Raw genomic sequence first — 16531 nt, 5'->3', positions numbered from 1 at the left:
CAGGCGTGAGTCACGCGCTAGAGAACTTGAAAGCGGGAAAAATCATCGCGGTGAAGTATGATTTCAGCGAACCTGATACAGAAGGCGCTAGACGGGCTTGAAGATGTAGTCGAACTGTTAGATGGGGATATCTCACATTCTCACCAAGCAAACCGCGCGATTCCCCCTTTCCACCCCGTCCACAACACCACACCCCCATCGGTCTCATCATCAATGAATTTCACCGTGCGAATCCTCTCACACCCATCCCGCCCTCCCTTACGCAACGGCCTTCTCTCTCTCTCAAACTCCTTCACAATCTTGCCCGTCCACAAGTTACTCACCCGCACCGCGATCTTCGAATCCGAATTCTGCGCCGCAGCCACCAGGCCTAGTCGAGGATGGACGTCGAAGTCCAGCTCGAGATCATCGAGGTTGGAGTGCGGGATGGTGAGGATAGGATTGGACCAGTGCCTTTGCGCGACGCGGGTCATTTTGCGGCGTTTTGAGCTGTTTCGACCGCCGGGGTAGAGGGTTTCCATGTACTCTTGATTGTAGTGCGCGTTCGAACCTGCGGTTTTAGTGCGTTGGAGAAAGCGGATGTCATATAGGAACAAGCTCTCTTGAAGGCCGGAGACGAGGAGGCGGGTTGGGTCGTCGGCGCGCTTGATTTTGGCGATGGGGTGCGGGTGCGTGAGGATGTGGCTTGAGCCGCCGGAGCGGGCGTCGTAGAGGCGGATTTTGCCGTCGCGACAGCCGAGGGCGGTCGTGGTGTAGGAGATCCAGTCCACGGCTAGGACGTCTGTTTCGAGGGATGACACTGGGGTTGTTGAGGCCCAGGACCCGCTTTGGGAACGTGTGAAGATTAGCATGGAATTTGATGCTGCGACGGCGAGGTGCTCGACGTGTGAGGCTGCTATGGTGTTGGTTAAGCTTGGAGAGTGCTCGAAGGATGTCGGTCGCGCTGCAGCACCCCAGATTGTTGCGCAGCCTTTTGGTGTGAATTGCTGACCGACGTAAGGCCCATCTCTTTCTGGATCGCTCAGATATACTACTGGGGGTCTATCAGAGCCATAGGTAGTCGTAGCTAGGGCACCAGTTGCTGGTAGATAGTTGAGTGACGAGACCGTAGATGTGGTTCGCTGAAGTTCGTCCCAGGGTTCGAATGAGTACTCATTGATGGGAAGATCCTCAAGATAGCCGTCGTCTTCAAGATCACGGCTAGGCAAAGGTGGTCCATCTTTTCTATGTACCCGTCGTCGCTTTATGCGGTTGTCGCCCTCCACTATGTACAAAGTTTTCGAAATCGGATCGCGGTCGAAGCAACGTATGAGAGTATGCTGGGGTCCTTCGACAATAACCTTTGGTCGCGTGGACACGCCATACATACAAGCATCGGGCCATGTGCTCTGCACGTAGAATGAACGTCTCCGGATGCCAAGCTCCCGCTCGAGACAGGCTTGCGTGATGTTGTCGACGTCGGTCCGGACCACTCGTTCTTTCCTTGCTCTTTGAATACGCGCGCTTGTGGCATTCTGCACACGCTCATCGCGCTCTTTCTTCCGGATGTTCTGGGCGGAGTACTTCAGGTTAAGGTCTCGTGATGCCGCCGCGCTCTGGATCTTGAAGTACTTTTTCTTTTCTGGGTCCCAGTAGAAGCCAGGGATAGGTTGGCCGTTCATGGTGCGTTACAGGATGAAAAGTTTGCTGAGCGAATCTTGTCCTTCGATCTGCTCCAGTTATGTAATGGTGAGCTGCAGCTGAAGTGAGCAACTAGTTCCATTTCATGTCGTGTACTGAAAAGGTGCTAGTGTGTATGCAGTGAGGTCGAGACGTGCAAAGACAAAAGTTGCGCGAGTCAGGGCCCAGTCTCCAAAAAGGTGCTTAGCGGGGACGCGAGTAAGGGTCCGAGGTATGACGCCACTCCCACTTGTCCAGAACATCACTCTGACAGATGCGCCGGTCATGTCTTTGCCTCCGACATATCTGAACTCTTCTTCTCTGTTTCTCTTCCAATACCTCCCGGATTGAGTTTCAAGGCCCATGCTTCGACTTTCTGCATTTGGCCGACCCAAAGCAGTTTCGACATCATTGGTTGCGACACCATTCCGTACTTTGTACACGCCGTCGATGCGACTTAACCAAGTCATGGCGCATCTTGATACTCCCCACGCCTCGAACGGTAGCGGCGAGCGACATACCCTCCGGTCTATTCCAAAGTCGAATGTCTTCACACAGAACCTCCCCGCAGACGACGCATTCCCCACACCGAAAGAGTCCCACGATTCGCCGCGACAGAAACTTGGGCCACGCATGGTCAAGGATGCATTATACACATACGTTCGGCCGGACCCACAAGGCGAAGCTGAGCTGCTAGCGGTCAGTCAGCGTGCGCTGCAGGATCTCGGGCTAAGTGAAGAGGAGGCAAAGAGTGACGAGTTCAAAGAAGTCGTCTCAGGCAAGAAAATATTGACATGGGACGAGTCGAAGCCAGACGAAGGAATATATCCTTGGGCGCAGTGCTATGGAGGCTACCAGTTTGGTCAGTGGGCAGGTCAATTGGGTGATGGCCGTGCCATCTCTCTCTTCGAGACGACGAACCCATCTACCAAGACTCGCTACGAGATTCAATTGAAGGGTGCGGGAAGGACACCATACTCGCGATTTGCCGACGGACGAGCAGTGTTACGCTCTTCGATCCGAGAATTCGTCGTCTCGGAGTACCTCAATGCCATCAACATCCCCACCACACGAGCGCTGTCTCTCACACTAAACAACGGGTCAAAGATTATGCGAGAGCGCATCGAACCAGGTGCCATCGTAGCACGCTTCGCCCAATCCTGGATACGCTTCGGCACATTCGACCTCCAACGCATGCGCGGCGACCGCAACACCCTCCGCACCATTGCCGACTACACAGCAGAGCACGTCTATGGCGGGTGGGACAAGCTCCCCTCAAAACTCCTGCCTGGCGATGCAAAGGAAGTCCACTCCAAGACAACCACCGGCATCGCAAAAGAGACCCTCGAAGGCGAAGGCACCGACTCCGAAAACCGCTACGCCCGCCTCTACCGTGCCATTCTGCGCGCCAACGCTCTGACTGTCGCTAAATGGCAGGCTTACGGCTTCATGAACGGCGTGCTGAACACAGACAATACTTCCATCCTCGGCCTGTCGATTGACTTCGGCCCGTTCGCTTTTTTGGATACTTTCGATCCCACGTACACGCCGAATCACGACGACCATATGCTCAGGTACAGCTACCGCAACCAGCCGACGATCATCTGGTGGAATCTCGTGCGTTTGGGAGAAGCGCTTGGCGAACTCATGGGCGCAGGGGCGAAGGTTGATGATGAGGTTTTCGTGGAGAAGGGCGTGCATGCGGATGATGCGGATGAGTTGGTCAAGCGCGCAGAAACCGTCATCGACGCCGCAGGCGAGGAATACAAAGCCGTCTTCCTCGCTGAATACCGCCGTCTCATGACGCTGCGCCTCGGGCTCAAGACGGAGAAAGACGGCGACTTTGAGGAACTCATGTCTGAGCTGCTGGATTGTCTGGAGGCTTTCGAGCTGGACTTTCACCATGCGTTTCGTCGCTTATCGAGCGTGAAGTTGAGTGAGATTGACACCGAGGAGCAGAGGAAAGACGTCGCGGGCCGGTTTTTCAGGGCGGGCGAGGCGCCCCGACAGGAGGCGGATAGTCGCGAGCGCATTGGGAAGTGGCTGGGTAAATGGGCTGCGAGAGTCAAAGAGGATTGGGGCGAAGGGAAGGATGAAGAACGACGGACGGCGATGGATAAGATCAATCCCAAGGTATGTCGAAGTACTTCACCGATGAAGCGAACTCGGAAGCTAATTTATAATGTCTAGTTCGTCCCGCGTTCCTGGATCCTCGACGAACTTATCGACCGCGTAGAAAAGAAAGGCGAACGAGAAATCCTGCCGCAAATCATGAAGCTCGCACTCAATCCCTTCGAAGAACACTGGGCCTGGGATGAGGCAGAGGAAGAAAGGTTTTGCGGCGACGTGCCCAAGTACAAGGGCATGATGCAATGTAGCTGTAGTTCGTAAACACCTCCCATCTGAAGGACATTCATGATACGAAATTTAATCAACACCACCGACTAAATACTCCCCAACTTCCACCCCCACACTTCTCCCCAACGCCCTCGCATACTCCCACCCAAAGTTAACACGCCACCTGCCCCCGGCCTCAAGCGCATCGTTACTCCCCGCGCCCGCCCTAACCAGCAGTCTCAAACTCGTCAGCGTCGCAATCTGCGTGTATAAATCCGCAACTTGGGGTACACCCCCATCTAGTAACGCTCTAAATATCGCGAGTAGTCGATCCAACGTAAACGGCGACGGCGTAAGCAAATGTCTAGATATTTTTCTAGCTTTCATGGAATTCGACACTGACGTTGAAGGCGCGCGCCGCTTGCCCTTGCGCTTGTCTGTGTGTTTCATGAAATATGTAACGGTCTGTCCTGGAGGGGATTGTAGCTCGCCGAGATACGCTGCGATGACGGAGGTGTGTGGTGAAGAATGGTAGCGTGTGGATCATCATCTTCGCCGACGCGACGTTTACTTGGCGTCGTGGGCTCTAAGGCGGCCTGAGGCTCGGCGTCCGCGACGATGCGGTCAAGCACGGCGTCTTCGACTTGGAACAAGTGCTTGCGGTTGATGATGAGGCGCGAGAAGTCACGGGTGCCGAATTGGCCGGTGACGACGGGTTCGACGAATGGGCGCCAGAGTTTCATGCAGGTCCGTCGGAAGCTGAGCAGGTCGCGACCCGTGTGCTTGCTTAGGCTGTCGTAGACGGCGGAGATGAAGCGGGACCAGAGCCAGGCGTCGTCCTCGGCAGCGAGGTCGGGGGTGTAGTCTGGAAACTGCTCTTCGGAAGGTGGCGTGGCGAAGATTTTTGGCGGTGTGTTGTTGAGGATGGAGAAGAGCTGGGTGCGGGTGTAGGTTGGAAGGTGTAACGAGGGTGTGTTCGAAGAGTGTAGAGTCGAGGGTGGGAGGGGAAGGGTGGTTGTGAGGATGAGGGAGAGGATTAGGTATCTGCTGGATTGTCAGAGATGTCTCAATATTCATTCGGAGTGCCGTATAGACTTACCGACTCTCCCAATCGTCCCAAAGCTGCGATCAGTGTTCCTGCGCTTTCTCGAAGCTTGTCTACAGCATCTAGAACCAGGACAAACTTCCCCCGCCCTTCGAGGAGCTTCGCGAGGTTGACGCATAGCGCGCTCAGGTTCTCTGTCCAGCGCGTATGGTCGTCTGTCGATCTTCTCGTCGTAATGTTCATCTAGTGCATCAAGAGAAGATGCTACCATGCGCTCCAAGACGTGTCGCGCAGTGATGCATTCGCGAACATTGATGATCGTGTGGGGTGTGTCGAGAAGATGGAAGTATGACCGCAAGAGGGATGATTTGGCTGTTGCTGTAAGGCCGTGGACATTAAGAAATGATGGGCATGGAAGATGCGCCTGCGGTTGTTAGGCTGCGTCGCGTACAGTCGGAGACGACATACTGTGTAGAGCGCGGCAAGTTGCTGTATCTGCTGCTCGCGGCATTGGAACTCAGTGTTTAGTTGCGCGATGATCTCGTCCGGTAGCATGTTTGCGCTATGTGGTTGCGATCTTGCGGTGTCGTGTTGGAATCGGAATGAGGGATGACGCGCTAGTGACGGGACAACGCGCGGGCACGTGCATGACTCCGTTATGGCGCTTGAGACAGCCTCGCATGCACTCTGACCTCTCGCTACGCAACACTTGCGCCACTGACCCCGCTGCATGCACTCAGCCTCGGATTCGGGCGCAGTTTGTCTGCCTGGTAAAATGGCACCCATGGGTGCTATCCTCCGTCAGCCTGGCGCACGCTTTAAACATTCCCTCCATAATCCACATCCTCTCCCGCATCGTCACTGCTTCTCTCACGGTCACTCGAGCCTCGGCTTTGCACTGATCAGCTGATCCCAACTCAAACCAGCGTTGTTGCGACTCTTGTCACTCTCGCTTCACATGGAAACCGCTGCCAGTATCATAGCAGTTCTGCAACTATCGGAGAAAGTCATCAAATACATTCGCGATGTCGCAGGAGCCACCGAAGATCGCAAACGGCTTCGTGAACAGGTGCGAGCCTGCAGCAATATCCTCTTGACACTCAGGGATGGGGTAGAAGACTCTGAAGAGGGGCAAGCATGGGCCGAGACTGTTGAACTGCTCGCCTCGCCCCTTGCGCGACTCCAGACGGCTCTTGAGCTCGCTGCGCTCAAACTCCAAGCTAAAAGTAGCACCAAAGAGAGGTTAAGATGGCCCTTCAAGGAGAAAGAAGTCCAGAAACTTGTCGAAGCAATCGAGAGCGAGAAGACTGTGTTGATACTGTCTCTCGACAACAATTCAGCGAGACTGCTCCAAGAGATCAACATTCGCTCCAAACAAAGTGATAAGCAAATCCGGGAACTGGAATCTCTGTTGAGACTGCACGCTACTAGCAACAAAAGCGACGCTAGATATCTGAAAGGGGCCGTGACTACAATTCAAGATAAACAGACTCAACTACAAGATGACCTCAGTTCATTGAGGCAGGCAACGAAGGAGAAGGAGATGGCAAACAATCTGCTTGTGATGCTCGATTGGCTCTCGCCTATTGACCACGCTTCACAACACTATGATAAAATTTCCAGTCATCAGGCCGGCACATGTCAATGGTTTTTGGATTCCAAGAAGTATACAACTTGGGTGGACGAAGTCCGCAATTGCACACTGTTTTGTCCAGGAATTCCTGGAGCAGGAAAGACTGTGTTGGCATCTGTTGTAATAGCCGACTTGAGGAAAACTTTCAGGGAATACAGCAACGTGACAGTAATATTCTTTTATTGTCATTTCAAACGACAGAAAGACCAAACGGTGGATGGCATCCTGTCCAGCCTTCTGAAACAGCTCATGGAGAGGCGAGTGGAAGTGTCCCAAGCGGTCAAAGATCTCTTCTACGAACGATATGGACTCGGCCAGAATCGTCCGAAACGTGACGAGCTCTTCGAACTTCTTCGAGCCGAACTATCTACTTACCGTGAGGTCTTGGTCGTCTTGGATGCTTTAGACGAGTGCGATGCCAGCATCGAGACGCTGGGACTGCTTGCCGATCTCCAGACAAGCTTCGCACAATCGCAGAAAGGGTGTAAAGTCAAGTTGATGGCTACGTCGAGACTCATTCCAGAGCTTGTCGAGCATTTCGGTGATGCTGAAACGCTTGAGATCATTGCAAGCAACGCAGATGTCCGCATGTATCTCGAAACGGAGATACAGCGCAAATCCAAGCTCGCCAAACTGGAGAGGTCGCTCCAGGACGAGATCAAGTCCAGGATCATAGATTCGGTCCAAGGGATGTGAGTATGGATTTGCCTAACGTGGATGCTACAAAACTAACCTATTTTCAAGGTTCCTTTTAGCGCAACTCCACTTGGACTCCCTGCTTGGAAAAAGATCAGTGAAAGCAATCCGAGAAACCCTAAAGAGACTGGCAACCGGCTTGGGCGCGTATGATTCGGCGTATGCTTCGGCCATGGAACGCATTGAGAGCCAAATTGGTGATCAGGTTGAACTAGCGAAACAAGTTCTCGCGTGGATAGTGTATGCCAAGCGACAGATGACAGCGACCGAGCTCCAGGAAGCACTTGGAGTGGAAGAAGGTGAATGTGAGCTTGATAGCGACAATTGCCCGGAGTTAGACGATATGGTCTCTGTGTGTGCTGGACTGGTGACAATTGATCAAGGTAGCGGCGTGATCCGCTTGGTCCACCAGACGACTCAAGAGTATTTTGTTCGAAAAAAACAGACCTGGTTCCCTAATGCTGAGACCATGATAGCAACTCAGTGCGCAACGCATCTCTCGTTCAATATCTGGGGTCCAACCTATCCCGGTCTTGCCAGATGTGAAACACACGGGAATGAGCTTTGTTCAAATACGCAGCACAATATTGAGGGATATCATGCTGTTATGGCTCCATCTGCACTACCACAGGATGATGAGAGTTTCTACGGAAGCGCTGGAATGTACCAAACACAGCCAACTTCGCTCCGACGCCGGGCGCGTTGTCAAAGCTTGGAAGATCAATCACTGGCTTGCACTTAGCAGCACTTTTTGAGGCTGGACAGTGCTGCTCGAATACTTCTCGAAAGAGTCCTCCAAACCAAATGCCATGACCTCAGACGGTACAACGCCACTCCATATCGCTGCATCAGAAGGTAATCAGGCTGTGTTCGAGATCCTTCTTGAGTGGAAAGCTTCGGTAGACCACCAAAATGACGAAAAACAGACTGCATTGCATCTAGCGGTGGTACAAGGCCATAAAGCAATTGTCGAGCTTCTCCTTAAACACGGCGCCAGTGTTTCAGTCCGGAACGCCCGTAAAGAGCTCCCTCTGCACCATGTCGCTCCGCACAACTGGGGAGACATTGCAAAGCAGCTTTTGCCAAATGACGGGAGTATCAATAGTCAAGACTTGATGGGCAATTCGCCGCTGCACAAGGCGGCGTATTGTGGGTCTGTGGAAACCGTCCGAGTGCTTCTTCAAAATGGTGCAAACATAAATGACCAAGGAGGGGCGGGGCAAGGCACACCTCTACACATTGCAGCTTATAATAATGATTTGGCGCTTGGCAAGGCTCTTCTAGATTTTGGTGCGAGCACGACTGAACGAGATCAACAACTCGGCACGGTTCTTATGACTGTAGTCAAAACTGGCCATGAGAGTTTCGTCAAGCTGCTCCTCGATTCCGGCGCCGATGCGAATTTCCCCGGCAATTCATCCCTTGGCTGGTCGCTCGCACTTGAGTGCTCGGCGCTAAAGCATCGCCGGAACTGCTCGCCCATGCATTATGCATGCTGGCACGACCACACAGGTATCGTCGAGCTTCTTCTACAACACGGTGCAAAGCCAAACTACGACACGCCTGACGGTGTGACTCCACTGCACTCGGCTTGCTGGATTGAAAATGAACGCATCGTGGCACTTCTTCTAGATGCAGATGCAACACCAGACAGTCGCGACGCCGCTGGCCACACACACACCACTTGACATATGCCGAGAGGTTGGAGCAGGCAATGTTGCCCAGCTATTGATAGAACGTGGTGTGGTAGATACGCCCGTGTCAGCTGAGAATATACCGCTTCCCTCTTCTCCTACGATCGTGGAAGATGATCGTGCTACAACCGAAATTGAAGTTGAATGAGAAATTTCAATCCATGAAGTCGCAGACGATCCCGATTTTTTTTCCCTCAGGCTTGCGTAAAATAATTGTATTTCAACAGAAGTTGAGATTGCGAAGGGAGCTCCGGTTAAATACCCGCCTGGAGGAAGGACTAATGATTTGGACGGACTGATGCTTAGACCGATCTTTGAGCATCACGCCGAACACACACTATTCAATACATAGTAACATGAAGTTATTCAGAGACGCAGATATGAGCATTGGACTCAATGGTTGCTGCACATACCTAATCACCATGCCGATATTAACAATGGGCTTTGATTCGCAAAGCGCGAAATCTTGTCCCATGTCATGCACTATGCCTCCGGATTTTATCGCACCCCACTCCAAGCAGGCGTGGATGTCGTTCAAGTATCATGGGCTGGAAGCCAGATAGAACACTCTTGCGAGATCGAAAGGCCAACGCGAGCGATACACTCCTACCGTTCCTTCCCTTCTGATGTATATATTTAGGTAGCTCGTGCTAGTCAACTGATCAGCAGCCCTAAACGACGCAATGCAGAGCCTCAATAGGTCGTATGTACCGGGAAGCAGGTGCCAAATTGTCAAACTCCCTATCCAGTATGATAAGTGTTTCGGGACTGGATCAATACTTAAGTAGTTAATGTCAATAGGCACACCGTTCAATTCAGGGTGCTAGGATTACTCCATGTCTACCGCTGGCGTATTCGCTTCTCAAGCGTATTTGATTTCTGTGATTGGAGAGGTAATCCTGTTGGCAAGGTGGTAGACGGAATTACGTAGCTATACTAGCAGTAATTGCTTGGCTAGCTCTAACTCCAATCCCGCCCTTTATTAATTCTGACTCTAAACACAGAAAGCTGTGTTCGCATCTGTGGGAGTAGATACCACTATGTCACTAGTAGTTCCACCTCCTACAATAAAATTACAGTTTCCAACGGATACCGCTCCGGTCCCATGTCGCGGGAAAGGCACAGTGTCGATTTCATACCAAACGTCATTGACTGTATCATAGGCCTCCGTCTGGTTAAAGATACCAACCGCATTTCCTGTCACCTGCACTGTGCTCTCCCCTCCAAAAGTATACACGATACTCCCCACAGAAGATGTAAGTTGCCCGCCGCGCGCCGTTGGCATCTTTGCTTTGGTAACCCAGGTAGAGTTTTCGGACTTCAAGTCCAGCGCAAACGTATCGTCGTGGACATTCTGTACACCCTTGCTCCTCCCTCCAGTGACATAGAATACACCATCTTTGATTGCTCCTCCGAAGTGATCACGAGGCTCGGGGAAGATCCGGCAAGCTGGTCCACGTCCGAGTTTCGATATTGAAAGCCGATACTGCGGTCGTCGATTCTGCGCTGGCTCCAGTCAGGGACAGCCAAGGAGAGCCGCCGGCTATGTATATGGTGTTCTCATAGGCATCGATAGCAGAAGCTCCTCGGGGTACATCTGGTATAGGGGGTAGATCCGACCATTTGTCCGTGATGGGGTCGTACTCCCAGCTTTTCCGAGTACCGTTCCAGAATGAATCCACCACTTCCATGGCTCCTAGTACGTACAGACGTCCATTAACGCCGATGCTGTTGAGGTGTGTTAAGGGCTCAGGCAAACTTGAGGCATTTCTCCAGGAGTTCTTCTCAACATTGAAGACTTCGACCCAGTCCACGACTGGTATGACTTGGCCTGTTGGTTTTATATGGCCACCAAGTAGGTATATGTCGTTACCAATTGCCGCAACTGCTCCCTCTTTGCGCGGGCCGCGAGCGACAGGGGCAAAGTCAATCCAACCCTGGCGATTGTGGGTATATGGTGCGGCAGCCGTCAGAGTGGACCATCCTGTAGTAAAGAGAGCTAATGATACGTAATGCATAGTTGCACCAGCTAAGAATTCTAAGAAATTTTATAATAACAGAGCAGAAGTGATGGTCTCCTAGAAGAGCCGGGGGCGAAGGGCGATTATATATTTTTCCAAAAAAATCTTGGCGTTTAATAACTATGCATAAATCCAGCCGGCACGGAAGCAACGGATAGCGGATGAGAAGCTAGCCATCGGTTTTCTTCCCCTACTTGGCCTTACTCCCAGCATACAATTCGCTATAATGCTTCCTTACGTTGATATATTCAGAGCAAACAGCCGACCGGCTCGTAAATAACGACATCCGGTATTAGATATTACTACATAAGGTTAGGTATGATAAGCTCACAAGGTTATATATTAACCTCCGGACGATTTATTTCGATCTGGGCTCTTGGCACCCAGAGATATCAGGGCTTTAGGTAAGCCACAGGAGGCAGACCACGAAGAAGATGTTAGAGTTGTTGTAAGTTTGTTCCTTATACTTTAATTCGCTCCTCTGTTCGCAGTTAATTATATGGAAAACAAAATTGTCTGTGAACAGAGTATCTCAAACTCTTCCGAATGGAGGAGGAGCTCGATGATAAAAAAACGCTCAGGCAAAAAAAAAAAACAGCCGTATACCGACAACGGACCGTAAAAAAATGCTATAATGTTGGGCAAAAGCAGTGACGGTGGACATCTTGGTCTGTGTAATCGGCATGCTCTCCTGTTAGTGACAATCTTAGCAGTAGTCTGTGCCAAAATCCCTGCAGAGCTGTCTCCACCGTCACAACTTTTGCCCATTACCACAGTAAGATATCGGCGAGACATCATTCCACTAGCTGTTCATAACGAAGCATAGAGATCTAGTTTGCTAAATCGACAAAAGAAATGCACACGTATAATTGGACGACTAATCTACTGGTTGAAAACAGACAGTTCTAGATGTTTGATTTTGAAGCATGTAAGGGCAAATTTAGAATAGTGCATTCTCTCCACTAATCACGAGCAGCCCATGGACACGGGTCGGAACCACTACTACCCGAATTTTATTAGATTGATTCTATTTATCTTTTTTACGTAATGCATTTTTGCGAGATATATAAGTTCATAGAAGTCTCGTCAACTAGAACTACACGCAACATGGGTTTTCTGTTTTCTTACGCGCTTCTCCTAAGTTCCGCTGTGAACGCTGCGGTCCTACGTCCAAAAGATATCTCAGCTTGTCAGGCTATTGCAAATGCCGGAGTCAATGTCTGGTTTGACCCACCCAATACGTCTACCTCGAATTATGATCTTGAACAGGCTCTTTATTGGTCAAACGCTTGTTCTGCTCTACGACCAGGCTGTATCGTCACCCCGTCAACTCTAGAAGAGGTTTCTACTGTCGTGAAAACGCTTAAGGAGAGTAATTCACGCTTTGCTATCAAGAGTGGTGGTCATAATCCTAACCCAGATTGGTCGTCATTATCTGACGGACCTATTATTTCAACCCGTAATTTCAATGAAGTTGCTTACGACAAACAAACAAATACCGTTCGTGTTGGATCGGGTAACAGATGGGGAAGAGTCGTCGAGACGCTAGAGCCGCTAGGGGTAACAGTGGCTGGTGGCCGCGTTGGCAATGTCGGCGTTGGGGGTTACCTCCTTGGAGGTAGGTGACAGTCTGCTTACTAAATCTTGTCTATGTAAGGCTGTTTATTAACACTCAATAGGCGGCCTAGGCTTTCTTAGCACACAGTACGGGTGGGCAGCTAGCGGCATTGTCGGAGCGGAAATGGTCCTTCCTAATAGCACAATCGTCAAGATTTCCAATGAGAGTCATCCAGATCTGATGCTCGCGCTCAAGGGTGGTGGGAGCCCCTTTGGTATCGTAACAACGTTCATTGTACGAGCTCGACCTATGGATCGCGTAAGACATTTGCCCCATAATAGGTCCTTTTTGACATTTCATTAACATGATCATTAGATATGGGGCGGAACATTGATTTACAGTAATGTCACTGACACCGCCCCTATTTTGTCTGCAATTGCTTCTTTTACAAGAAACTACGAGCAGCATCCAAAGGCAGCTGTGGAGCCGAATGTCCTATACAATAGCACCGACGATACCGTCTCCTGGCTTATCTACGTATTTTACGACGGTCCTGATAACCAAGGTGTATTTGATGAATTTCTTTCATTGAAACCAACCATCAACCTGGCAACCGTCCGTCTATATTCGGATTTTCTAAACGCCAACAGCCAAACACAGATCCCAGGCCTTGTGGCCCAAATCGGCACTGTTGCAACCCCTCTCCCATACGAAGAACATACACTGGAGGTCCATCAGTCCTATATTGAAACTTGGCTTTCAGAAGTTCGGGCGATCAAACACATACCAAACTTTTGGTCGTTAATGCCGACGCAACCTATACCAAAACTACTTTCAAGGAAAGCTCGAGAAGAGGGCGGCGATCTACTTGATTTGGATGACGATGTCGATCGAGTCATCTTAGCAGTGGTCATGACCTATCCTTCCTCCACGGTGGACCAGCAAACTGATGCCGCAATGAAATCTATCATCTCTAAGATAGAAGACAGTGTTGCCAACTTCACAGCCAATGGATTGCTACCAGAGACACATCTACCAGTATTTATGAATGATCAGTACTATAGCCAGGATTACTTTGGTAGTCTAAAGCCCAACATGCGCCAGCTTGCGCAAAGGGTTCAGAAGGAAGTAGATAGCGATGGTTTCTTTGCAAAGAATACGGGAGGACCTAAGGTTTTATAACGTACTCATCACATCACCTTGCATGTTAGGAAGTAGCCATAAGGCGTGGCTAATCTAACATGTCCTACTTTGTTATGCCCACTCTTTACCTAGTAATTGTGTTGGGCTGAACGCCCTTTGTATCTTATTCTTGTCTGCAACCTCGTTTACTCTACCGCTTACACGTTGCTGCATGCACCTAGCCTAGCAGTTATTAAATGGAATTATACACATATTGGAGACTAGTGGACGGCAGCCTATTGTAGGACGTTCTACCTTTTTTCAGCCTTCTAGCCTCACGTTAAAGCTAGATTATTATTTGCTGTATGCTCATTCCTGGAATTAGGCGCAGCACTCAACCTTCTGAGGTACGACGGTGCCTCCTAACTACACACAGCGTGCCAAAATCTAAAGGGGCCTAATTTCTATCAAGAATGCAGAATAGAGGATTGCACATATAATTAGCAAGATTCTTGAATACTGCAGCTTTCGTAAATATAGCTGCAGTATTAGCATTTCTGTTGTAGCAAGGTATCAAGGTCAAATAGCTCTAATGAGTACAACATGACTCCTTTACATCTTGCATGCACAACCTGCCCCTCCCAGTCCCTCATCATCACATATCTCCTCCTCTCAAACACATCCCCAACCTTTCAAGACAAAGCCCAAGACACTCTCAACTCCACCTCTCCCACCGTTCCATCCTTCACTACCGCCAACTCCTCCTCGCCGCCGTGATATCCCCAAATCTCGCAGACGAATCGGGGACATTCACCATCCACGCCTAGATAAAGAACCCTCAAATACCTCCTCACGGCAGGCTCAAATATCAATCCTAAAGACGACAAGGATAGGACGCCGATGCACTACGCCTGTCGATGCTATCAAACACCAGTTGCCAAACTAACAATTCAAGCCGGGGCGGATGTAGATGAGTGTTGTGGGGATTCAGCGCCGCTGATGCATGTGTATGTGTGTGCAGGGATGGAAGGATATCGTGAACATGCTCATTAAAGCGGGCGCGGATGAGATTCGGCGGGATGATCATGGGCGTTCAGTGTTATATCATACTAGGGAGGGTGGTTTAGAGTCTACGTTGAATTTTTGTTGGCGCGTAGAGCGCAAGATGCTCCATTTGTGGGATAACCAATTTCGTTGACTCGAACGCAGAGTTCAAATGAGCGTAAAGATTTGCAAATCATGGGATGTTCATTATGTCATGTGCATCATAAGTCTATTGTACAGTAACTCTTGCGGGTATGATGGTCCCGTCATCTAGCCAATGCGCCGGTATAATGCCCCGTATCCAATGCAACCTAAGTCGTTGATCGCTTTTCAGGCATGCAGCATGTCCCCGCAGGCAACCACGCCACCCTGCCTGTCCTTTTTGTCCTTCTTGGACTTGGCGTCCTCCATAAATTCCCAGGTCAAGAACTTCCAGTTGAGCTCGGTAGGTCGCCAGAACAGGCCGTGTTTGAGCCCACCGGACGATTGTTCCTGGTCGATGCTGTCGGACGTCATGCCTCCAGTGTGTGACATGCGTGTCGAGAAAATGCATCGGCGGAAGCGTGAGTGCAAGATAGCCATTGAGCACATGACACAGGGTTCGTTGGTGAGGTAGATGTCCAGGTCGACGCACAGGTAGCCGCTTGAGGCGATGTTATCGCTCTCGTAGTACTCCTTCTCGACTTCGGTGAGGGGGCTGTCGCAGAAGAGCGAGCGATCAAGTAGAGCGGGATCGGTGCCGGCAGCGCGGAGTCGCTTCTTTGCAACCATAGCAATGGCACGCTGGACGGCGTGGGCCATGACGTTGCCAGTGCCCGTCTGCTCTTCGGTATCACCAGTAGGCGAGCGCCAGCGACAGTCCCCTGCAACAGCAATGACGGCAGGTGTTGCCTTGGAACGGTCAACTACCACGACGCCAATCTGCTCGCCCAAACATTTCTCCGCAATCTGCTTTCCCGCCGTGTTTGCCAGTGCAAGCCAGCCGCCGGCTTCGTCCTCAATTTCGGCCGCATTGCGCTGAACCAGACTCGGATGCGGACCATAAGGATTCGTGTTCTTGTACGAAATGGGCCAGTACTTGTCGGACCACATGGCTGCCTGTTCGGCAGATGTGGGAGCCAATACCGGAACAGTGACGTAGAAGATCCTCGGTGCAATCGCATTCTTCGCGTCGAACGGTGGGCATTTGCGGATGAGAGCAAGGAGATCGGCATGCTGGATATGCTTGGTAGGGCACATGAGGAAAAAGCGGACTAGATCGAAATGTTCAGTAAGGTCTTCGCAGTCATTGATAGGTGGTGGGGAAGACGAGGAATCACGGGCAGGGGAAGGGGAAGGAGAATGAGAAGGGGATGTAGATAATAATACTGGGGTCGCGGTATTATCTTCATCACCTCTCGGAAGCCTTGAAGGCGGATAGAACTGCTTCTGCAGGTACGGCGGCAGGTACTTGAACTGCACTACGCGGCGCAGGTGAGAGATCTCCGACGTCTTGAAGTCGGGAATGGCGGCTTGCACGGCACTGGGAGGTTAGCACGTGATCAAGAACTGTACCAGGAGTGAGGAGCTCACTCCTTGACAGCGTTGGCAACCTTGGCCGGTACTTCAATGACATAGGCACTCTGCGTCTCGAGGCTGGCGCGCACTTCGTCTTTGGTCCGCAGAGGCACAAGGCGCCCGGCGAGAGGAGTTGGTTTGCTCATAGCATCGTCTAGTTGCTGC

General features: G+C 51.0%; 7 protein-coding genes across 7 annotated transcripts; 3 read left to right on the top strand and 4 right to left on the bottom strand.

The window, feature by feature from the left end:
* Positions 1-140: 140 nt before the first annotated feature.
* On the bottom strand, positions 141-1661 carry SNOG_05552 (hypothetical protein; the record flags this gene model as incomplete). Its single annotated transcript, XM_001795905.1, has 1 exon — positions 141-1661. One exon carries the CDS (start codon positions 1659-1661, stop codon positions 141-143), a length of 1521 nt encoding a protein of 506 aa, XP_001795957.1.
* A 466-nt stretch (positions 1662-2127) lies between these two features.
* SNOG_05551 (hypothetical protein) lies at positions 2128-4050 on the top strand (the record flags this gene model as incomplete). Its single annotated transcript, XM_001795904.1, has 2 exons — positions 2128-3792; positions 3850-4050. The coding sequence occupies 2 exons, from the start codon at positions 2128-2130 to the stop codon at positions 4048-4050; spliced, it is 1866 nt and encodes a 621-aa protein (XP_001795956.1).
* Positions 4051-4442: 392 nt separating this feature from the next.
* SNOG_05550 (hypothetical protein) lies at positions 4443-5596 on the bottom strand (the record flags this gene model as incomplete). Its single annotated transcript, XM_001795903.1, has 3 exons — positions 4443-4931; positions 5096-5284; positions 5510-5596. The coding sequence occupies 3 exons, from the start codon at positions 5594-5596 to the stop codon at positions 4443-4445; spliced, it is 765 nt and encodes a 254-aa protein (XP_001795955.1).
* Positions 5597-5999: 403 nt separating this feature from the next.
* On the top strand, positions 6000-7370 carry SNOG_05549 (hypothetical protein; the record flags this gene model as incomplete). The annotated part of the gene is made up of 1 exon (XM_001795902.1): positions 6000-7370. The coding sequence occupies one exon, from the start codon at positions 6000-6002 to the stop codon at positions 7368-7370; it is 1371 nt and encodes a 456-aa protein (XP_001795954.1).
* A 2688-nt stretch (positions 7371-10058) lies between these two features.
* SNOG_05548 (hypothetical protein) lies at positions 10059-11082 on the bottom strand (the record flags this gene model as incomplete). The annotated part of the gene is made up of 2 exons (XM_001795901.1): positions 10059-10550; positions 10660-11082. 2 exons carry the CDS (start codon positions 11080-11082, stop codon positions 10059-10061), a joined length of 915 nt encoding a protein of 304 aa, XP_001795953.1.
* Positions 11083-12192: 1110 nt separating this feature from the next.
* SNOG_05547 (hypothetical protein) lies at positions 12193-13825 on the top strand (the record flags this gene model as incomplete). The annotated part of the gene is made up of 3 exons (XM_001795900.1): positions 12193-12703; positions 12765-12961; positions 13019-13825. The coding sequence occupies 3 exons, from the start codon at positions 12193-12195 to the stop codon at positions 13823-13825; spliced, it is 1515 nt and encodes a 504-aa protein (XP_001795952.1).
* Positions 13826-15139: 1314 nt separating this feature from the next.
* Positions 15140-16512, bottom strand: SNOG_05546 (hypothetical protein; the record flags this gene model as incomplete). Its single annotated transcript, XM_001795899.1, has 3 exons — positions 15140-16062; positions 16204-16331; positions 16382-16512. The coding sequence occupies 3 exons, from the start codon at positions 16510-16512 to the stop codon at positions 15140-15142; spliced, it is 1182 nt and encodes a 393-aa protein (XP_001795951.1).
* Between the last annotated feature and the right edge of the window lie 19 nt (positions 16513-16531).

The sequence above is a fragment of the Parastagonospora nodorum genome (assembly GCF_000146915.1).
Source record: "Parastagonospora nodorum SN15 chromosome Unknown scaffold_8, whole genome shotgun sequence".
NCBI lineage: Eukaryota > Fungi > Ascomycota > Dothideomycetes > Pleosporales > Phaeosphaeriaceae > Parastagonospora > Parastagonospora nodorum.
The sequence above is the reverse complement of the archived record's forward strand: the minus strand, read 5'-3'. Positions and strand labels throughout refer to the sequence as shown.